Here is a 23,784-nt window from a genome sequence, read left to right as displayed (position 1 = left end):
AGCAGAAACCCCTTAAGAATGCAAGTGTATAAGAGCTTTTAGTGGATGTTTCAAATCAAGGGAAAAGCAAACTAAAGTGCTTCAACTTGATGGTGCTGCTTCCAGTGACTGGCAGGACGTCTGCTTCATAGGAGAGCGCAGTTTGCCTCACTGCTGTGCAGAAATCTAGAATCGCCATTGCTCCCAATGCCCACAGGGACAAAAAGGGAAAACGATGGTGGAGAAGACATACAGGACGCAGCCCGGACTTCTGTAGGTTTAACAAGCCAGAGTTTCTCAATCTGAGCACTGTCAGCATGTTAGATGGGTAACTGCTGGGGGGAACTGTCATAAAAGGTTTACCAGCACCTCTGTCCTCTATCAGATGCCAGTAGCATAGCACCCAGCCTGCCCCACCCCCACCCAGTTGTGACTATCAAAAATGTGCCCAGTTGGAACGGAAACAAAATCCGTACACGCCCCCCATCTTCCCCCGTGACAACCGCTGTAAGAAGCTGAAGATACTGCGTGAATCACAGTGCAGGCCAGTGGCTAGCTGGTGTTCAGGGACTCAAACGGGGAGGTCTGGATTTTAGCTTCCTCTGTCCACCAGAGGGCAGCAGCTGAGCAAAAATGTCCCCTTTCCCTGTTTTTATTTGGTAGGTAAAGCAACATTACCCAAAGATTTCAAGTTGACAGAGGCCTCGAATGCCGTAAAGGTGCCAGAGGAAAGGAAAGTCAAATGGTCAAAGTCACCTCAAGGCCGAACTCTCCAGATGCCTTTATTTCCTCCACCCAAACGATGAGAACAGAAACTGGTCATGTTTCTACTGATGAAATCACAGAACGGGAGGTGGGGGGGGGGGGCCTATCCTGTGCTCTCTCAACGGCCACACAGAGGCCCAACCAATGAAAACACCCCCAGAAACAACTGCTATCAGAAGATCTACTTGCCAGGAGCTTTTAGAGCTCCTACTTCCTCTACCTTTTTTGAAAAGTCTGTTATCTAAGGAAACTTGAGTATCTTTTTGCGGTTTGATTCTGGCGATCCATTTTGTAGCAAGGGATATTCTATCAAATAAAATCCTTCCTCCGTGTCAAATGTTAAGATGCTTTCCGCACTAAGGAGTAACCACTTCTTCACATGATTTCTTTTTCTTGTCTGTACATGAAGGCGGGGCCTGCATCATGTATTCCCAGCGCTAAGCAGGGACCACCCACCCTAAGTGCTGATGTTTACTGAGTCAATTATTGAATAAATGTCAGTCGAGCTTCTGGGTCCACAAACTAAGCATGGTCCTGGAGCCTGGTTAATACCAATGAACGTATTTGCTACTACATCAGAGCACAGATCTGATAGCCCTTGGCTTGGCTCTTTGCTCCTGCTCTTTGTTCCATACCTGCTCAGAGACAGAGCTGCTGTATTTTTTAGACATTCTCTTCCTCATTGTCTCTTTCACGGATTTCACCTTTTTTCCAAGAGAGATGCGGGAGGCCGTGGGTGATTTGATAACTTCTTTGTACACAAAATCTCCTTCTTTACTCTGCAAAACAAAGTGTTGTAAATACCTTTAATCACAGTAAAAGGATGCCCAGAAACAGGTTTTATTATGCAAACCATTAATGTTCTACCTCTCAGAAAAATACTGGCATCCCCCAGGATCCTGAAATTTTTCCTGTGTTAACTCAGTGCTGTTATTTGTCTTTTCGATTGAAAATTAAAAGCTACTCGCTAAGGCCCTTTTGTATATTTGTTTAAAGTGGGATGTGGGTCACTTATTATTTTTTTAACCTTAGTATATTCTTCTCCTATTATACTTTTCCTCATCATTTTAGATACCCAAGGGGGCTGCATTTCATTGATAAAGAGTAATTTAAATGAACCAATGTTCACATAATCCCAGCAGTGGGAAGAAGAGAAAGATAATACTACTGAATCACCCCAGGAAGAGTGGAAAGAACAACATGGCAAATCTCAGTCATCAGAAGTCCAATATCTGATCAGACTTAACAGCATTCTTGAGCTCCGTGTGGTCAACTGCTAAGAATATGTACATTTCCTTCCCTGAACAAAACTTGGTCATCTCTCGTTCTATTTTACATCTTAGAAAACGACTTTCCCCTGAGAAAGGAAAAGAAATCCTACTTCCTCTATCATTTTTTTTAAAGATTTAACTACATAAAATTATTGGTTTATGAATCAATAAAGTTTGATATCCAAATAAAATAGTGTTATTCTTCTAGGAAATTCTCAAACACTTGAAAAATCACAGATGGGTATTTTAGCTGACATATGATATATACACAAATATAAAGCACGGAATTTTAATTTCATAGTTGCAGCCAAAATGCATAAAGAGAAAACAAAACTGTAGGTAAAATTCACCTACATCCTTGGAGCCTCAGAAAGGGAACCTTAGGGAATGGAACTTGTGTACCACAGTGGTGGACTGTCCCCAGAGTGATCCAGAAGCAGATCTCAGGCAGCTGGAACCTTGGCTCTGAAGAGTCTGGTTTGGTTTGGGCCCAAGGATACTGGGTTCATTCCAGGACACTCCAGATCAGGAAGACCTACACTTCTAGAGGGCCATGCACTTGGCTTGTGATAAGACTGGTTTCTTAGATATTTGGGCACATCCTGTTGGACCCCGGTCACAGGGCTCCATCCTGTCACGCTACCTGTGCGTAGTGGCCGTGTACACGTGCTACTAGAAGCCAAACTCCTCTGGATTTGGGACTTAAAGAAAACCGGAAGCAAAGGCATCACAGGAATGGAGGTGGTCATCGTCGTTCCACACAGAACAGCAAAGCATCTCCATGATGGGTACCAAGGGGATTCTATCCAACTATGATGCAGGATCACCGATGTTACCCACTATCCTTTCTCAAACTAGGAGAATTTCTCAAATTTGTAACTATGGCAACCACATGCTTGAATCCAAACCTTTCTGCCTCCTTTGATGTGTACGCACCATTGGGTCCGAACTGTTGCTGCCAATGTGTAGAGAACGATTCGTCAAGTCAAATCCTCCAAAACTGCAGGTTCTCTGTGGGGAGGAGAGGGCGGGGCAGGAATAATCCAGTTATGTTTAAGTCAGCCGGCAGTGCGCCAACCCAACACATTTCCCATTTGCGGGACAATCACCGAATCACAAGTATGTCCACAGGATGAAAATAGGAAACAAGAAATGATGAGGAAAAAAAAAAAAAACAAACAAACATACATGATTCATGTTTTAAGGAAATTTCCCTCATTTTGCCTTTCCAGAGGCCACTGGAACTGTGCCTATGCCAGGGGTCCAAAATCCCCTTAACGTGCAAAAACCAACTGGTTAAAAAAAATACAACCAAACACCACCCATGTGTTTGTTAAGTGCTCCAAGATTCCCTGCCTCTTAGCAACAGAACATGCCCTTCCGGTCCCCTGATTTCAGCTGCATATAGTAATGATGACGAGGAAATATGTATTAGGGGATCCACGGGCTCAGAGCAGTCTTGGAAACCCAGATCTGGAATCCTGTATAGCTCTACCACTGACAGCAGGCTTTTCTAACAGACTCTTATTTTGCTTGGTTTTAAATCTCTGAGAAGGGGAAAAAAGGTTATGTTTATAGTAGCACAATCAGGCCAAGAGGATTACTCACTCATTGCTTCCTTGACCTAGCCAAAAATGCTGCTAACTTTCCCAGCTAACTGCCCAACTTAACTAATCGTGACCCTTTTACTCAGAGTGTATGAAGACACCACATTTGTCCAGAAAGAAAAGGTTGATTCAGTGACTGTCTTTGACCACACTCCTTAGTTTCAATAGGAAAAAATGCTGATGTTGTAAAGAATCAAAAACCTTATTGTCCTTTAATTGGTTTCAAACTTTATGGAACTGCTTATATTTCAGTAGTTTTATATTTCAAAACTTGCTTCGAATTCTTTGTTGTATTTCCAGCAAAAGCTATTCAATGGCCACTCCCTCCCCCACCCCAAAAAATCTGTACGACAGACTCAAAGCACACTCATTTTTCTTACAGCGGATTCACTTTTTAAGCGATTGGTAATAAAAGCTGAATAGCAGATCTGGGTTCCAAGATTTTGTATGACGTGTTTCCCCAAGAAGTCTAGGTCACAGCTATTCCGTGGAAGAAATGAACAGAAAAGCACAACGCATACTATAAACATGGCTTGTTTGAAAGAAATATACTTGAGATGTATATTAACTGACTTGAGAAAGCAGAAACATCTGGGAAGGAAAACGCCATGGTTCCTGGAATCGCACAGGTTGCCCTGGTCCCGCCACTTCCTTGTAGGGGGACAGATAAAGCACTTAGACTCTCTGAGCTTTGGTTTGTTCAGGAGTAGCAGACATGCCGCCGTGAGTGCTGGGCTTTCACTTTTCATCAGGCCTGCTCTGATCTGATAGCTTGTCCGGGACCAATTACCATATCCTACCTTACCTGAGTTCAGGCTTAGTAAAACATCCTAAATATGTAAACGAAGGACTAAAGCTTAGTTCTGGGCCTTACATTCTGGGAGCTTCCACTGTAAAACCAGAGCCTCCCAGGCGGGGGCCAAAAGGTGAGAGATGGCAGAATGAGGGGCCAGGAGAGAGAAGTGCTGCGGGAGGTACTTGGGGATAACCAAATTCCGGATGTCACACAGCTGTGTTTCTCCTTCAGCTGTTGTTGCTGGTTCAAATAATCTGCCATGGACATAATTCTAATTGTGTATCAAATATCAATGGATAATCTGATCTCCCTTATAGTCAACCTAACTGTATTCTCTTCTATAAAAAGCGAGGGGCGCCTGGGTGGCTCAGTCGGGCGTCTGACTTCGGCTCAGGTCATGATCTCGCGGTCTGTGGGTTCGAGCCCCGCGTCGGGCTCTGTGCTGATAGCTCAGAGCTTGGAGCCTGCTTCGAATTCTGTGTTTCCCCCTCTCTCGGCCCCTCTCATGCTCTCTCAATAATAAATAAGCGTTAAAAAAATTTTTTTTAAATAAAAAAATGCGAAAGACCTCTTTATACAAAAACATTCACCAAATCCCCTAACCTGGCGAGCAATGTTATGACCATCTCTCAAGGTTCATTTTTAACATTTACTTTTCCTTTCCAACTTATAATGCCAAATAGATGTTTGCATTTTTGCAAAGGCAGTGATTTTATTCTAGTTCCTTTCCTGTGACTCAGGGCTTTACAGATAAAGTATGGCGCCCAGATGCCTCATCATTTTATGGCTTCTGCACTTCCCTGCTTTAAATTCCAGCATCAACTGCAACACTGGAGCCCAGCATGTACTTTCTGATGCATATGAAATAACCGAGAAAGAATTTATGTGGAAACTTCTAACTGTAATAAATTAGAAGCTCGTTTAGGTCTTCATATACCAGCTGCATGCATTTATTCATAAAATAAAAAGCTTAGGGTTAAGAGTGAACTGGCCTTCTTAGCTACCAACTAAAACCTCTCCCGGTGATATGCTAAGATGTTTGGAACAGACTCTTCTTCAGGAGTGGGGGACAAAGAACATAATAATAAACATCGCTTGGACGAGTCTTAAATCTTTTCTGTAATATCAAGTAGTTCTTGAAATAGCATTCCTTCACCAGAGAAAACAGACTGTAGTGAGAACAGTAAAAGTAAACCAATCTTTGGCTTTGGTGGTCCACACAAATGAAACCTAAGTGAGGTTGTTTTCAAGGTCTTCGTATCTCCTATAGTGGTAACTATAAGAACATTTTGGAGAGATGCTTGTAGATGAGGAGAGCCGGTCAATGGAATGGCCATGCAGTTGAAAACATGTTTTTGGGGGGTGGGGGGGGGTGGGAGTTTAAAAATGGACAGAATTCCAAAATGTCATGCATGCCTGTTCCCTCAAACAAAAAACTGAATGACCAAAAATACGAAGACAAGTGACCATTTCCAGTGAAATATAGCATTATCATTTCCCTGAGGTTTCATCAAGCAAATATGGCATTTTTGAAAGACAAAAAGATCAAGTTTGAAGAGTAAAGGAAACTGTGCACTAGGACAAGAAGGATGGAAAACAAAATGGTTTAAGGAAACCAAGCAAAGGAATTATCTTTACCCCATAAAACCAAACCAAGATAAACCACCCCCCCCCAAAAAAAACTTTTGTTAAAATGCTTATTTGCACTTACAGTTCTCCAATTAGAAAGTGAAATTTTACTTTCCTGATGGTACAATTATGCTTAACAAGAAAAGGTATGTGCAAATTTCTAATTTAGCCTTGAAGATATTATTTTAGCCAGTAGAACTGTCCAATACTACCTCAGGCTCATAGTATCTTAAAAATATGCAGCCTTGGGTGACCTCTGGGATCGATATTACACAGTGCCACCGTTATAGGGGGTGAAACTTGGTGCTTGAAAAGAAGCTCGCCCGTGTCCATACTCAATGTCAGTGAAGAATGAATCCCTGACACACAATTAAATTAGCACAGGTCTTAGAAATACAACTTCTAGAGAGAAAGTCTTGAAGAAGTTACAATACTAACCTGGTAATTAATATGAGGGACACATGAGCAATTCAAGGTAGTCAGGGTGGAAAAATTCTCGGTATGACATGATTTAAGCTCATGGCAGGGAGACCAATGAACAGAGCTGAGGTGGATGTGTTTTATCAAGGTCATGTGCAAAGGTACAGAGGCAGATGAACTGGGCAGAGCCCTTCTGAAGTTAATACATTATACCAAGATTTCTTTGCCACAGCATTTTACAGAAGACCTGCAGGTCAGAAGTGAATGAATGAGGAGGATTTTGCTGTGTACATACATCAAGCACAAACCCAACCACAAACTATGGCGATGATAGAGAAAGAACCAAGAGGGAAGCTGTCGCTAATAGTATGAATGTGTTACAAGATGCGCATGAGTGAGAAAAGATGGAAAACACGCTCCACCAAGACAGTTGACACATGTGGGAACATCTAGAAGACTAAAGGCAAGGATGGACCTAGCAATCCTTTTGGAACAGAGAAGTCATTTGAGGGATGGCATGGACCAATCAGTCTCCATTTCTACAAAAAGCAGAACTTGAATGAATGAATATAAGTTCCAGTAATCGTCTGGGGCAGAGCATCGTATCCGTGAATGTGAAGGAACCCGGGAAAGCCCCCACGGGAGGCTACAGTATGGTCTGTTCCTTCAGACCCTTAAAGGGGGCTCAGCCAGCAGTCGCAAGGGGACAGAGGGCAGGAAGCCCACAGCTCTTCCTTGCTCTGTGCCATTTTATATGGGTTTCTGTGCAAGCCAAAAGTTGGGTGGGAATTCCAAGGGGAAAATGCCTATATTCTCAAGTTTAATATAAGTCATGCCCTCAAAAGTCAATTTTTACTAGGTCTTTGATAATTCAGTAACAAAACTGAAAAAACATTTCTGAAAGTAAGTGTTTCATTGCTTACTACGTACAGAAGAATCTACGGGGCAGGGGAAGACGTTTCTGAAGGTCCACCCTTCTGTTTAAGATAGAACATCCAATAGATTTAAGTAAAACAAAAGAGCTCGGATATTTTTCCCCCTTTCCATTTAAGAACTTTCTGGTTGGCACTACTCATAAGAGAAATGTACTTTATGAATGTTTTCAAATCACCAAATCGGTGATTCTGTTGATGGCAATCTTTCATTGAGCCAGTTTCTATGGTTTTAATTAAATGAAAGAATAAGCAACTCGTTTAAGGGCAAAATGTCCTTCTGTTCTGAATCAGATTCTTTGAGGTCAAGTGACGTGATGGCTGGGAACCAACCAGCCTAGAAGGAGGCCAAACCCCACCCCTGGACTCTGAAAGCCCTTCTCTGGATCATCTTCAGTGTTTGGTCTTAATTAAAAACCAAAGAGCTTCAACGGGCAAGAGGACGAGTGGAAAAGAAGAAGCCATTACTAAAAGAAAGCAGGGTTAGAAATTTGAGGTGATGGCCAGAAGTCGTGAAGTTAGGAGAAGAGAGGGAAGACGCCAGGTTCCCTGGAAGAAAGGCCATAACGCTTGACTGCACATCACAGAAATGACAAGGCTGTCCTGGTGACCATCTTTGTGACTCACGGACTTCTGGTGGATTCTCAAGAGAACCCTTTTAGTACAGCGGTCGACCGTGGCGGCCCACTTCCTCTTGGTCTCCTCATCCTCCTCCAGCAGGCACCGCCTGAGGTCCTGTCTCTCGGCCTTGCTCAGGGTCCTGTCCGAGGCAGGCCGCACTAGCTGGGTCAGGTTCAGGTGGCTGTACAGGCTCCGCTCCACCACGTAGGTGATATTGAACTCGCTGACCGAGGGGCGCCCGCGCGCCCTCCTGCCGGGGACGCCGCAGCTCCCTCCCCCTTTGGGTTTCTGCCGGAGCAGGTCACAGGTCACACTGCTGACTCCTTTTCTGGAGGGACGCTGGCAGAGAAAAGCTCTGGAACATGAATAATTAGTATCCATTTTCTTCAGGCGGATTTGCTTCCGGACACTCTGAACCTCCTCCAGGGACACTAGAAGGTGGTGCCTACGTCGGTGGTGGTCATAGAAGCAAACACCATCCGTACTTACCCCATGGCTCAGGGACCCGAGACCCTTCTTCATCTCCCCCTCAGTTAGGGAGCGGGAGACCTTCTGGGCCTTTTCTTCTTCTGGGTAGGAGAAGAACGTCCCCATCTTCTTGGGGGGCTTAATCAGGCCCCGACTCTCTCCTTTGCTGAAGGTTTTGACCAACTTCCGGCCGGCTCCCCAGGTATCCAGGCTGCTGGATGATGGAGAAGTGGTGAGAGAGTCTGAATCATCTTCTGGAGGTTTCTCAGGAGAGCCATCAAAGAAAAATGGCTTCTTGTGTACTCCAGAATAAAGGGCGGACCTCTCATCCAGAACTGGGGAATTCTCAAACACATGCTCCTCCCCGCCTGGAGGGAAATCAACACAGAGATGTTCATGGTCTCTTGTAAACATACTTCTCCATTCCCTCATAGGTATTTCTTTTGTTACAGCCCCGCCCTACAAAAAATAAGCCAATCGTCACAGAAACCACAGTGATCCCCTCCCCATATCACTTACCCTCTTTCTAAGCCCAGCTCCCACTTAAATGAATGCATATAAAAAATAACAAACTGTGCAAATGTAGGGCTTCACAAACTTAATGTTAAAAGGTGTTGGGTGTATTTTCTTCTCCTTCTTTACAGTATCTTTGTAGAACAAAACCCTGAAGAAATCTACTAGAAATGCCACTGGGAAAACCCAAGCCAGTCATTATCATGATATTCCATAGCCCTTAGCATTTAAAGATAATTAATCCCGCCCCCCCCCCCCAAATCTGATTACCCTCCCCAGGCTGTGGGAGAGATCCTCAGAAGCTAGGAATCAGGATCTTTCCCCCTTCTGAAAGGCCTCCTGTTGACTCCGGTTGGGATTTCATTGTCAGAGTGTGATGAATGCCACGTGGCTGACAGTGATTTTTTTTTTTTCCCTTGGTACATGTGCCATTTAAGTAATTAAATCACCAAGGCAGCCTGGGTGCAGAAACACCATACGGGGTTACAGCGTGCGAACGCAACTCACAAATAGTCCCCAGTTGACAAGCCAAACACAGCAAAGTTAGGGAACTGGGTGATTCCAGCCAGGCATTGCCATCCACTGGCCCTGCTGGGAAGCAGCAAGGGCATTTAAGGGCCCGGACACGCAGGCAGCCTCATCGAGTGTTCCACTCTGTTTCAAGGATTCCAGCTCTTGAAGCCTCCCCTGGAGCAAGGTATTGAGCCAAGCCCTCCGAAGCCCAGTGGAAAGGTTTGGACTGACTGGCAGGAAAACGGAGTTCTTTTCTGCGTGTGTTATGTGAACAGATGTGAAAAAGAAGTAGGTCAAACTGTGGGTGTAGGGATCCTAACTGGCTGTGTCCCTTTAATTATAAGGAACCTTTTGAGAACTGCTGCTTTCCACCAGCTGAACTGTGAAGAGGAAAAAATAAAAAGTTCCTTGGAACAGAGGGATGGCCCTAAATATACCAGCTGGGACGCGGGTGCCAGTGTGTGGTTAAATGTCAGAACTGCTCGCTTCGGAGAGGGGAAGGATGAAAAGATTGGTATCAGCCTCTTAAAATTCTAAAGGTTTCTTCCTTTTCCAGCTGATGGGAGTTATTATTACAAGTATAAAGAAAAACAGAATCGCTGCTATTAAGTACGACTCAAGATGGATTTTTACGTCAAGGAGACAGTGGTGGGGAGGGAGATTCAGAACTGTGTCCAGTCCAAAGTTCTCCATAATCTGCAGCACAAATGTATTCCCTGAAGGATTATTCTCGGATCTTTCATGAGAGTTGTTGTTTTTTTTTAAAAAAATTATTTATTTATTTTGAGAGAGAGCAGAAGCAGGAGAGAGGCAGAGAGAAGGAGGGGGGGAGAGAGAGAGAATCGGAAGCAGGCTCCACACCACCAGCACAGAACCGTCATGACTCAGGGCTTGAACTCATAAACTGTGAGATCGTGACCTGAGCCCAAATGAAGAGCCGGATGCTTAACCGACTGAGCCACCCAGGCACCCCCTTTCATGAGTATTTAAAAGCAGAGTATAATCGAGCTCTGGCAGGAATTTGCCAGACCAGAGGCAGTGTGTAAATACTGTGAAGGTTTCCTGCTCTTTCCTCAGGACCCCTGACTAATAAGGTATGGAGACCAAGGGCCCTTCTGTTGTTAGAAGTAAAAACAGCCACCTTTTCTAGATGCGATCCACCCTCCGCTCGCAGGAAGAAGTGACAGGGCCGAGAGGAGAGGCACAGCCTGGAGGCAGAGGCAGACCGGCACTGGACTTCTCTATAGAAGTGTCCAGATCACAGATCACGGCTTTGCATTTTGCCCAGGTGCCCACGGAGGTGCACAAGGCCCTGATCTACCCACAGTCCGAAGAGGACTCGGGGAATTCAGGTGCGTCTACTGGAAATTTTAACAATCTGTCACCCAACAGTGGTCTGGAAACGTTCTGGACTCTGTGTTTAGGTTTGTCATCAGAGATTCCAATACTTCCATGACACATCTGAGTCTGGAACCAGCCGGTGCACACATGTCCATGACCTGTAGAGCTCTGCGTCCTGATCCTGAAAAGCCTGCATCTGGTAAGGAGCTTGGAGGGAAATGGGGCAAATGCTGTGTGTCGAGGGCAGGCCTTGCATAGGGTACGTTCTTCTGTCTGTTTCTGACCCGAGGCCTGAAATCCCAGCCTTCACTTGATTGCTGGGGTTTACAGCCCTGCTTCTCTCCTTCTGGGGCCTCCAAGTACAACTATTTAACGGGGAGAATGACAGTCAGCGTGCACTGACCCCATCATCATTTGGTGTGACCTGTTTCACATGGCGACCTTTATCTCTCCTAGTCAGCTGAGATCAGAATATGGAAGGAAGGTGATTTTAACAGGGGTAGGATTTGGGGTGACTTAATGCCAAGAACACAGATTTACGCCCCGATTCCAGCTCTGTCTGTGCCACTCACCATCTCCATGACCTTGGGCAATTATTTCATCGCTCTGAGCCTGTCTCCTCGCCTGTAATAATGTCTACCTATCTGAGAACTATCTGTTGCAAGGCTGTTATGAGGATGAAATTAGGGGTGCCTGGGTGGCTCGGTCAGTTAAGTGTCTGACTCTTGATCTCAGCTCAGGTCATGATCTTGTGAGATCGGGCCCCTCATCAGGCTCTGTGCTGACAGTGTGGAGCCTGCTTGGGAGTCTCTCCCCCCCCCCCCCCCCCGCCCCTCCACTGCTCTCTTTCTTAAATAACTTTAATTTTTTTTTTTAAGGATAAAATTAAGTGAAATACGTAAAGGTGCTCTGTAAGGTAAAAAGCACTGAACGAAGGCTAATGATTCATTCATTATTGGGTTATAGTTAAGCTGGAACAATGATGGAAGGTAGGTGCGTATCAGCTCTAGGGGAAAAAGCACAGAAACGGGCCGATGGAGGGCACTGACGTGGCCTACGATTTAATACTGTCTAGGGTCATCCATGCCCTGGAGGAGGACCTGAAACTCAGTTACATGGGTGAGACCAGGTGAGAGACGGAACTCTCATGGCTCTCCCAGGACTCCAGAGCTGGGGGGCGGTGGGGAAGGGGTGGGAACAGAGTGAAGACCCAGGCTGCCCGGACTTAATTCCGGGCCTTCTGCCAGCAGGCTCAGTGACCTTGAGTGAATTATTTAACCTCTTGGCGGGTCAGTGCCCTCATTTGTGAAACGAGGGTGGTATGAATGCCTGCCTCTGGTGGCTATTCTGGGGATGACATATTAAAAGAAACACAAAATCTAAAGTGTTTAGGCAAGTGGCTGGCACACAGAATGCTCTCAGTAAAGGTTAATTATCCCTCAGAAAACTTAGCATTGGCACAGACATGTAGGAAGCCAAAAGGCTCAACTCTTTGAAGGTCCAGAGGTGGCAAAGGAGGGGTTATTGGGAATGTGAATCTTTCCTGCTTTGCAGATTCAAGGGCCAAGAACCAGCTCTTCTGTCGATGAGGAGCCTCACAGAGTTCCGTTCCACAGGGGCTAGAGGGAGCTCTCGTCTAGTCTGGTCCGGTCTCGTGGGCAGCCTGAGCTGGCAATACCCACCTGCCCACTTAATGGCACCCTTGCTCCCCAGTTCATCAGACACCAGAGGTTAATTGGGACTCGGGCTCATTTAATCCATGTTTCATCTGTGGAAACTAATCCAGACTCAGGTGAATTATAGTTCAGGGCTAGAAGTCCATACAATGACTACTTTTTACCCTAAAGCTACCTCTCCAGGTATATTCTTCCCCTTTTCCACCGTGTCTCTCAGAGATACTTGGACTGATCTGTTCTGACATAAATATGCAAACAGAGTATCGCTGTACTGTTATCAGATGTTAGTCTAGTGGAAAAGGCGGCCCGAATGCAAATGACTCTTCTGTAGGACTACGCCACCAGGTGGCAGGCCCAGCACCAGGTACGTGAATCGTTCCATCTCATTTATGGACAAGAATCACCAATCTATTGGCTATCTTTGAGATTTAATTTTGCCAAGTATGCAAGGTTTGTTTTCAAATGTGGTGCCCAGGGGTGCCTAGGTGGCTCAGTCTGTTAAGTGTTCAGCTCAGATCATGATACGATCTCATGGCTTGTGACATTGAGCCCCACGTCAGGCTCTATACTGACAGCACAGAACCTGCTTGAGATTCTCTCTCTCTCTCTCTCTCTCTCTCTCTCTCTCTCCACCCCTCCCCCACTTGTGCTTTCTCTCTCTCAAAATAAACAAATAAACATTTAAAAATAAAATAAAATGCGGTGCCCAAGGTTGAATGACAGCAATTCCATACGGTTCTACTTACTATTTATTACCAACTGACAGTATGTGTGTGATTTCATTAAGAGCTGCCAGTGAGAGGAGATCAGGCTATAATTCTGTATTGTGAAAACCAGCACCGATGAGCAGGTGTTAAAACATCCAAATATAAAATCAGCATTGCACCCAGAGGCAAACAGCGTTACCACACAAGAAGACACCCGAATGGAACCTGGAATTCCACACAACTCTATGAAATTGCCCATAAGCACGTTTCTCTCCAGCCCCCACCCCGCCCCACCCTTTCCCATCCTCCTTTTCTCTTCCTCCCTTGCCTTCACGCTCCCATAATCCCCTCACCTTCAATATTTCTCCAGGGGATTTAAACTGATAAATAATTACAGCAAAAAGAAATTTAAAAACAGCAGTGAAAATACCAGGAAACCCTCACCTATGCAAATAAGGGGAAATCCAGTCCCCTCCATGGCTTGATCTTACCAGTGTACAACCAAAAGGCTTCTCGAAGATCATTTTCAAATCTACGTGTTAAAATTCTGAAATTCCTTAAGACATAGGTGTGACATTTTAACAAGTAATGTGCTTTTAAAAAAATAAGACCTAGTCTCTCCAGTATTTTTTCCAGTCCACTTATTGTTTTCCCAAATGGGAAATCTTACTCTTTTCTTTCATCCTTTTGGGAGAACTTTACAAGATGCTGCAAATGCATACTGCTAACAATAGGAGAGACGGATATGGTTGAGATTTAAATTGTCATAATCACACTTCAAAGGTTAACTATTCACTACAATAAATCCAGGCTCATGCCCCCTCTGACATTATTGCTTCATCTGACAAGCAGCTTAGCCAGCAAGATAGCTCTTAAGATCCACTTAGAATGAAAGGTCCTTAGAGCCCAATCTGAATGGAGTCTTCAGACTGTTTACAGGAAGAACAAATCATCCCTCAGAGATCTGAAAGGGTATTAAGTGCCTTGATTGTTAGATGTTTGTTTGAGATGGGTATATATCAAATCTGGACTAAACTCCGTGGGCAAGAGCCACCAGTCTTTGGTCACAGAGGCTAGGAAGAAGTTATAAAATAAAGTTGATATAAGGGGCGCCTGGGTGGCTCAGTCGGTTGAGCGTCTGACTTTGGCTCGGGTCATGATCTTGCGGTTTGTGAGTTTGAGCCCCGTGTCGGGCTCTGGGCTGACAGCTCGGAGCCTGGAACCTGCCTCGGATTCTGTGTCTCCCTTTCTCTCTGCCTCTCCACCGCTCTCTCTCTCAAAAATAAATAAGCATTAAATTTTTTTTTAAATAATGAAGTTTACATAAAATGATGTAAGCTCAAAATGAAAGCTATGCCACACCTTGAGAAGACTTCGTTGTCACATACTAGCCATCCCGCGTTGCTGTAACACTGAAATGACTAAGCTCCCGACATGCCGGATGCCAGGATCCGTACATGCTGAGCAATGCCCAGCTAACACGCACACCCAAAGCGCTCTCCGCCAGCCTCAGCCAGAACGCAATCCGTTTTCCACTTGAAATCATACCCTTTTTCTACTGAAAAGCTGATCCCAGCTGATCTACTTTGGAATAAGCAGGGCGGAGTGTGTGTGTGTGTGTGTGGGTGTGTGTGTGTGTGCGCGCGCGCGCGCGCGAGCTTGCATGTTTACCTTCGGTGCTGGGCTTTTTCATTTCTTCCACCCTGATTAGTTTCTTTCTCACTCTGCGAGTGGAGCTGACCAGCTTGTGTAATCTCTTAAACTTCACCGACTCCTCAGTCTCATCATCCGATTGTTCTCTTGACTGGCAAAGAAACAAAGGGAAAAGTTAATCAGGTAATTGCCCCAGGGCTCTGCTCTGGCAACAGGGTGCAGCCCAGCCTCCCCGCCAGTCTGAACTTGGGCAGTTGTGCAGCTGAACCTGGGGCGCCAGCTCCTTGGCCCAACAGGTTCGCGAAGCTCCACATACCATCCTGAGGCCTAATTCACCGGAGCATCAGGCCCCTGCCCAGCATGCCCTGTGCTTGTCTCAGTTACTTCCCAGTCCTCTTAGGAGAACTCCGACGGGGCCCTCTCCACAAGGCTGGCCCCGTAATTCCAGTCCCGCTGCTGTGGTTTGGGCCCGGCTCTCCTCTGTCTGGCCCATCAGGACCGCTTAGCGTGGTCATCAACTACTTCTCCAAACCAAAATTCTATTGACTTGTTCCAGTCCTCCCCCCAAAATCAAAAACAGCAGGGCAGGAAAAGGGAAGAGAAGCAAAAAGCCGCCTTCTATCGCGTTTGTTAGGACAGTCCGCCACATCTCAGCCATGCCTGCGGCCTCTCCCGGCTCCTTCTGAGAGCTCGCGAGGCGCGCGTGAGGACAGACCCTGCATTCCTCCACGAGGGACAAGGGAAAAAGCTGACCTTTTCAGCCATACAGCACAGCGCATATTCCCCAGCATGCCATTTCAGTTTGCAGCGACTCGAGTATGCTCAACCCAGCTGTTTTCCCTCAAGTATCAAACATTACAGAGAGAAAAAAAAATTCCCTCCGCAGCAGTGACCCCAGTGAAAAACAATCCTTTCCTTGTGAACAAAATGAGGTTTGCGTTTCCAAGTCAGCTCTAACGTCCAATATGCAGCTTCCTCTGTTTTATCGGTGCAAAATGTGCAAAAGCAAGAGAAGTCTGCAGCTTTTGGCCCAACAGGCCAAAAGGCGTGCTGCACGGGCCGGGTGCTCGGGCGTTCCCGGGGGGCGGAAGCGCACAGCCCCCCCTACCCCAGGCAGCTCGCGAGCAGCCCCGGCTGATCCTGCACGACCTGGCAACAGCCCTCCCTCCATTTCCTCCAACCTAGTTCACAGAGATGGTAAGGACAGGGACGCCTCATACATTCAACACAAAACAAAACAAAACCCACATCTCTGAGCTGGTCTGACATGAAGACATTCCCACCCCTCCTCCATCATCCCGCCTCCATCGACCATCAAATGGAGACGTAGTAAGAGTTAGCCGAGAAGAGTTCAAGGGTAAACAAGGTAGAGATACTGTGAATTACTTGGGCAGAAAAACGGTGCAGCATGTCGGGAGGCCACAAATATTTCTGTGGCACTATGGCACTATGTAAGCGATAAATACAACCCATTTCCTGGCCTCTGTCCTCCCCCTGGGGCTCCCAGCATAAGGCCATTGTACTTTCTCTCTGCACAACTGTAAGCAAACCATTCACCCACTGAAGAATAATTATTATAACCCATAAATGGTGAGTCATCAGGACAGGGGTGTTTCTCAGGCTTCCCTTCTGTGAACTGTATCCAATTTCTCTATAATTCCTAAAGTGTTACCTATCCATCTCAGAATTAAAGTGAACTACTGCTTACCTGATAATGAAGAACGGGAATTGGACCCCCAGGTAATGGGGGGTGGGGAAGGAGGATACATATACATTGCATGCTGGCCATTCGGCCTAATGTGTTTGGCCTAAAACTTAAAATGTAACAAAACTAAAATGAACTAGTAAGTAAGTACAGCTTCTGCTACATAACAGTATTGAATGGTATGAATTTCATTTATGCTTGGTTGAACTGTTGATATGTGATGAAATGGTCAGTGGTCAACCAGAAAAATGAGAAACTTGGTTAACCCTCATGCTGGGTCATCAGCACCCGAACAGAACCCTAGGGCGCGGGATTACACATTCACACTGAAAATATTCTGCCTTTTTGATGGATCTCTAAAACTAAGCAATTCCAATAGAAGAAGAACCAACATTAGATTATAGTGGGACAAATCTAGAACATGTCTGTCACTCTCGTATTAAAAAATTCCGAAGTTAATGGGTGCCCAGGTGGCTTAGTTGGTTAAGGGTCCGACTCTTAATTTCAGCTCAGGTTGTGATCTCACGGTTTGTAGGATCAAGCCCCATGTCGGGCTCTGCACTGACGGCGAGAGCCCTCTCTCTCTGTCCGCTCCCCCCTGCTTGTATGCGCTCTCTCTCTCTCTCTCAAAATAAATAACAAATAGGGGCGCCTGGGTGGCTCAGTCGGTTACGTGTCCCACTTCGGCTCAGGTCATGATCTCACAGTTTGTGAGTTCGAGCCCCACGTCGACTCTGTGCTGACATCCTAGGGCCTGCTTCTGATTCTGTGTCTCTCTCTCTGCCCCTCCCCTGCTCACACTCTGTCTCTCAAAAATAAATAAACATTAAAAAAAATTAAAAATAAATAACAAATAAAACTTTAAAAATTCTGAAGTGAGTGTAAATGAAATGAACAAAGATACAGGATGCTATGTTACAGAATGAAAATTAGTTTTGTATGTATACCTTGTACCTAGCTTGAGGGCTGCTGATGGTGGTGAGGGGGAGGGGTATGCCTGTGCATTCCACAAATATGTAGGAAATGTGCCATCAGAGGGAACTTTTGAGGGAGAAATCAAAATAGCTAAATCAGGGCAACAGAATTAAAGGCAAAAACCTCCTCCGTGAGTCCTACTTTCCTCCCCCGGATTCACCGGGGTGAAAAATAACATATTCCAGGTACTTATTTAATTGCTTTCACATGTTCCGTCTAGTTTTGAGAAACAGGAGCTCTTTAGAACTTCGAACTAATGTTATTTTTATTTTTCTAAAAAAAAATTATGAATATTTTAGAGGTGTTTGCCATTGACAAATCACAAATCACAACAACCAGTCACTTCTCATTATCGTGCTTTGGACACTAAACCAGATAGATGCAGCACAATTTACGTGAAGAAAAATGTCATCTATTTCTGTCTTTATGCTTTATTATTTTTTTTAAATAGAAAATCCCCCATGAGTCAGCCTAGAAGTCACTGGAGTTGAACAGTGTATCCCAAGGATGCATTTTATTGATGGAGAGGTGTTGACTTCTCACTTCCTCCTGAGTCCAGAGGAAAAGGAGTTTGTGAAATATTTGCTTTTAAAAATTTGCCTCCAGCTGTTTTAACATAGACTGTGTATAAGGCATGCATTTCACTTAAACTGTTAAATAAAGCTTAAATTCCTCATTTTCTCATGTTTCTCCTTTTAAATAAGCATATGCCACTTTCCAAATGCTGAAAATAACTTGTGTCTTTTTATTCAGAAATTACACCCCCAGAGATGAGGGTGTGAAAATTAAAAAAAAAAAACTATTTAACCGTATCTGTGTATGCACGCGTGTGCACACATTTAAAAGAAATCTGTGCACCTGGACGAACTCTCATAGAAGGAAATCTGCAGTACATATAAAATGAATAGTTGGCTCTAAGAAACAGACCCCTAGAATTAAACAGAACTACTAGAGAACAGGTTTTAAATAAACTAACGTAAAAAATAGCAGTGTATGTTTATGCACCTTGTAACACGAGGTGGTATCTCCTCCTCTCCCTGCCCGGCCCCAGGTCACAGTCCTGAAGTAAACTTTAATTTGCTCATCTTCTAAATGAGAGAGTGAAAACGCAATCATCTGTATAAAACTCCTCACCTCCCAAAGTTAGCAGAAAAAGGCAATTAATTTATTGTACCAAAGGAGGTGGAAGAGTGGATTTACGTTATTGTAAATAGAAACATTTGATTTCCAAGCCTCTCCATTGCGGATTTTTCCACCAGAAAGCCCATATGGCTCAACTTTTAATTACTTTGGCTAATGCTATATGTAGTAATTCTGTGGTGAATGCTTAAGTGTTTCATTGCTGGTTTCCATGGCAACATTACATCAGATTACAGACAGCTGGCTCCACAGTTTTAAACCATAACAAATTGACCAAGCCAAGGCACAAAACTAGAGCTGCTTTAAAGAGACAGTGCACCATTCGCCTGCCAGGGTGCTGAATGAGGGGCCTATGGGGCCCACTTGGCAGGCCAAGGAGGGTGGAGCCTCCTTCCTTCTCAGCTTCTCTTGGAACATGTGCATCCTTGACACATCTGCAATGTTCTAATGGGAAAGACATGGGGCCAGCGTGGAGGACTTTTCATAACACAGCTACGCAGAGGAGGATCGGAAAAAAAAAGGGAACACAATTAATAGCATCTGTAGACAGAAAAGTGTGTGAGTCGAGCAAACGGAACGGCAGCATCCCGCGCTCTCCAGCCCGTCCCTGCAGGTGGGTAACAGATACTTCACGGCCCCCCCCCCCCCCCCCAGTAACAAACGGTTCTAGCAGCTAAGGTGTGCTGTGACAAATGCTTTCCAAAAGCCGCGCGGCACAGTGTTGCAGGCGCGGGAGCTCCGTTCCCTAATAAAAGTTAAACTGAACTCGCAAGGAGCCACCCGAGTCCCTCTGGGGGCTGCTGGAGCCCAGGGTGAGCGCAGGATTACGACTGTGCCTTTTGCAGAAACAACGCTCAGCTTGCTTCCCCGGCTCTCTCTCGACACCCAGCCCACTGTTGCAATTAGCAGCCAGACTAAGTCAGTTTATCTCCCCTGGAGACACACACACACACACACACACACCCCGCTATAAGATATTTAAGCATTTCTGAAATAGTCTGAAATCGGAAACGTATTTTGCTTGTGAAATTCACACAGCAGTTTCTGGTCGACTGGGTGCAGAATCAAACAGACGCTTCCATTTCCCAGGTCTGCACTGCCATCGGCGTTAACCGTAAGGGAAGGAAGCGGGTCGGCTGCAGCTTTATGAAAAGCTGCATCAGGCAAGGCAGTCTGCAGTCCAGTCCTCCGCACTGAAAGCCTCCACGATGACAACTGGGCTCCAACCACGTACACTCAGTCTCTTGAGAATCCCTTTATTCTCAGATTAAAATCCCCTTTTCTCCCCCCAGAGCTATGCCTTATTGGGTGAGCGTGCTGGGAAAGAAGGCTCGGGGTTCCATAGCAGGGAAGGAAAGAAGGGAAGGAGGACAAATCTCGAAGAAGCTGAACAGAAAAGAGGAAAGCATCCTAGCCGGGAGCAGTCAAAAAAGCTTTTCCTTGCAGGGACAGAAAGCACATTTTCCCTTTCACGTTAAACACACCCAACGAACTTACCGGCTTCGGCATTTAGCAGGCCTAAGGGGCAATTTCGAGCACGTCTGGTCCCCCCCGCCCCCTCCCCACGTTGAGCGCGTCTTCACTCCTGTTCCGTCAACTCTGTGATCTCAAAGTGAGGATCAGGCACTCCTCAAACATGTTCCTTTGGAGTTACATGATCAGACAGGCTCCACCAGCACGGCTTAGCATCCAAAGGAGGAAAAAGTGAAGACACTGGGTTCAATTAGCTGCTTTCTGCCTGCTGACTGATTCCCCAGTTACTTGCTAACTGCATAACTTGTAAGAAAGGCATAAGTCATCAGCTCTAAGCAAATCTCCTATTCACCACAAGGAAAAAAGGGAGTGTTGTACGTGGCAAACAATCCCTGTTTTCACTGACGAAGGCTCCCTGACCTCCCGCTGGCCTCCAGTTCCTTAATTACTGTCTATGGAATTCCAGAGAAAGAAAAAAAAGGACGCGGGAATCTGAGCAAATCCGGGACAAGGACTAACCCTTACAAGTGACTGAACTTAAAAAAGATCTCTTTCGCAGATACTCCTCCAAACATCCCCTGAAGGGAGTAGTCTCGATTGAAAATAGACACCTTCCAATGGCTATTTTTGAAATTACTGAATTAAAACTTGTGATTTTGGTTTTCTTCTGGACTTGTCACTTTCGATCTGTCCCCGCTCCTTTTTCTATTTTAACTACCCAAGTCAATGTAGGAGAGATATTTCCTGTCCGGTGATGCTTCTAAAACTGTCTTACCCAATTGTTTCAATAATCATTTCAGAGCAGCTGGGGTTCTCTGGTCTTCTAGAAATGTGTGCACGGGGACTGTGTCACAAGATGATCATTTAATTTTCTCAGGGGTGTCTGGGGAGTGACGGGCACATGCTGTTACTTAAACAGAATATCATCTGAACAAGACAGAACTGAAAACCCAGGTGGAGTCTACGACGTGGGTTACAAGTCATGTCTGTATTTCAGGAGTAAATTCAGCCACTTGGGTAAGTCATGTGTTCCCGCTGGGCAGTCTGAGCTGTCCCCAGTCCAAGGTGCCTCTCTCCTTGTTGGGTCTGTATGTAGGTATTATGCAAGGTTACCTCGCTTGGCAGGACATCTCGCGTGCATGTGCGCACACACACACACACACACACACACACACACACACACCCTTTTTACCACGCAGCAGAGGTCCCAGCCAATGCCACAGACCACCAGAACCCCATCTATCTCTTTGTCCTGGGTGTCTGTCCTTCGCTCAGCCCCTTTGGCGTCTCTCGCCCTTCAACAAGAGCTGCGTGAATCCCCTCTCCCCCAATTTTCTCCTCGGAAGTGTCTCCTCCAACCCCTAAAGGGATTTCCCATTCTCTCTCCCCATGAGGGTTTGCTGCACCTTCCCCATACTGCCTCGCTCTGCCCATACACTCACCGACACCGCCTCCCCCGCTGCCTCCTAAGGGTCCACCTGTGCCACCCACTGTGGCAGGTGCCTTTGCGACATCATGTTTCCGACACCCGTGTTTACGGTGTGCTCGTAATTCCCAGGCACTGGGCTAATCTTTACCCATGTGACCTTGCTTCCCAGACGGTCAATGGCAGAGGCAGAATCTGAAACTTCATGGTTTGGCTCCTGCACCTCCAACGTGCACGTGAGCTTTCTTCACCCGAGACCGCCAACCACGTTGCACGCAACGTTATGCTTAGAGTTCCTTAAAACTGTCAGGAGAAACCCTCGGCTGAATTTCCCTGCTGCTTGGTGCAAACTAAGAAAATGCACATGCCCCATGGGAGCGGGGTAGAGGGAAGAGGAAAGCCGAAGGCCTTTGGAGCTAGAACAACCTAGAACAATTCGACAACTAGACCTAGTTGAATTTCCAGGTCCTCCGGCAAATCACTTCACATCTCTGGGTCTTAGTGTTCCTCCATGCACATTTGATCCAGTAACATCGATCTTAAAGTGTTGTTTTAAAATTTGTGTGTGGGGGGGGGGGGGGGCCTGGGGGACTCAGTTGGCTAAGCATCCGCCTCTGGATTTCGGCTCAGGTCATGATCTTTGGTTTGTGTGATCGAGCCCCGCATTGGGCTCTGTGCTGGCAGCACAGAGCCTGCTTGGGATTCTCTATCTCCCTTCCTCTCTGCCATTCATTCATTCCCTCTCTCTCTCTCTCTCTCTCAAGATAAATATTTAAAAAAACCTTTGTGTCTGTACAACCTACAAGTGGAGCTCAGTAAGTGCTTACGACATCTGCAGTCTATTGCTGATTGGAATCCAAACAAGACCAATTTTAATTCTACCAAACTGCTGTTGTAGGGGCTGTGTAAATAGCAACGGCAAAGAAAACATGTGAAAACTAATGATGTGGCCACCATTTGAGGCTGGGTCTGAACAGGCTGTTCAGACACAGAGAAGATTCTGAGCCGAATTAGGAGCTGGAACTCTGAACCTGGTCAGAGGTAGGCTCAGGGCCCCTTCATGTCACCCGTGAACAGCGTCTGCTTGGGCATGTTTCTTAATTTCTCCGATTTATAAAATAGGCGGTGATCAGCCTCCAAAGGAGATCCTGAGTGTGAGGCCTAGAGCCTGGTCGGCAGCTCTGGATGTCCTGTGAGATGCACAGGAAGCCGGGCCCTGACTGCACCAGGTTCTGTGAGGGGGGTGGGGGAAGGACACATCCCTGCCCATCCTCTTGGTGGCCTGGTCCTCCTGAACCCCCTCCCCTGCCATTAGCTGTCACTGATACGACTCTCCAAGGAGGATTCAGGTCTTTATGGAGGTCCTCCATGTTGGGCACTACGTGGGCATCCAAGACCGCTCGTCCTTTAGAAGACGGGAAAGTCCACAGGGCCACGTCTGTTCTCCCTCCTTACACTCACGGTGCCCGGTACACGCCCCACCCACAGTGGGTCCTCGGCAAACGTGTGTGTCATCGATGTGGAACGACAAGTTTAGACTCTCCGGCCCTGTTGTTCCCAGCCCCTGCTGTGGGATCTGAGTCAACTGTGGGATATTTGAGAGACGAGGCTGGGCCAGGCCACCCTGGGAAGCTTCTTGGTGGAGGGCAGTTCAGTTGGAAACCAGGGAAGAAGCTTCATGAAGGAAGGGCATCGCTGATCCTGCCCACCGGGTGGTGGGCTTGAATGTACTTAGTGCGCAGGAAGTGTGCAAATTTGCTGAGAGCAGATCTGAGCATCAGCCTCCCATTCTAAGAATGGTTCATTAGGTCCTCAGGGCAGAGTCCAAAGGCCTTCCCGTGGAGTGTGGGACTTCGCAGGGTTAGAGCCCTGCCCTGCCCCAGCTACTGTGGGTATCGATGCAGACACATGGAAAGGCCTCTCATAGCGTCTGGTTCTCATCCTTCGACCCCCTCAGAGCATCGCTAATATTCCATCTCGCATGTGCCTGCATACCTTCGCACTGGAAGATTCCTTTTCTGGGAATATCTCTGCCCACCCCATCTCCTCCTACCCATCCTTCAATATTCAGTCCATAGGTCATCTCCCTTGGAAAGCCCTCCTGGCTTTCCTCTTCTTCCAGAACCTGGGTGGCTGAGAGCACACACAGTCACAGAACTCAGCCAAGTATATGG

General features: G+C 46.2%; 1 protein-coding gene and 1 long non-coding RNA gene across 7 annotated transcripts in view; one reads left to right on the top strand and one right to left on the bottom strand.

Annotated features, from left to right (window-relative positions):
• SASH1 (SAM and SH3 domain containing 1) overlaps nt 1-23,784 on the bottom strand; it is a 312,995-nt gene that overhangs the window by 29,884 nt on the left and 259,327 nt on the right. For 5 of the 6 annotated variants that reach the window (XM_049654504.1, XM_049654503.1, XM_049654500.1 and 2 more), the window contains 4 exons: nt 14,910-15,042; nt 8,510-8,856; nt 2,952-3,026; nt 1,380-1,523 (listed from right to left, as the gene is read on the bottom strand). In XM_049654504.1, the coding sequence (XP_049510461.1) occupies nt 1,380-1,523; nt 2,952-3,026; nt 8,510-8,856; nt 14,910-15,042 (699 nt within the window). Of the gene's footprint in view, nt 1-1,379; nt 1,524-2,951; nt 3,027-8,509; nt 8,857-14,909; nt 15,043-15,207; nt 15,557-23,784 lie in introns of those variants that run through there. The other variant, XM_049654506.1, reaches the window with a different exon arrangement.
• On the top strand, nt 18,346-20,201 carry LOC125939000 (uncharacterized). Its single transcript, XR_007462885.1, has 2 exons — nt 18,346-19,324; nt 20,004-20,201. It is a non-coding gene; the product is annotated as an uncharacterized LOC125939000 (long non-coding RNA).

The sequence above is a fragment of the Panthera uncia genome (genome assembly GCF_023721935.1).
Source record: "Panthera uncia isolate 11264 chromosome B2 unlocalized genomic scaffold, Puncia_PCG_1.0 HiC_scaffold_24, whole genome shotgun sequence".
Taxonomy (NCBI): domain Eukaryota; kingdom Metazoa; phylum Chordata; class Mammalia; order Carnivora; family Felidae; genus Panthera; species Panthera uncia.
The sequence above is the reverse complement of the archived record's forward strand: the minus strand, read 5'-3'. Positions and strand labels throughout refer to the sequence as shown.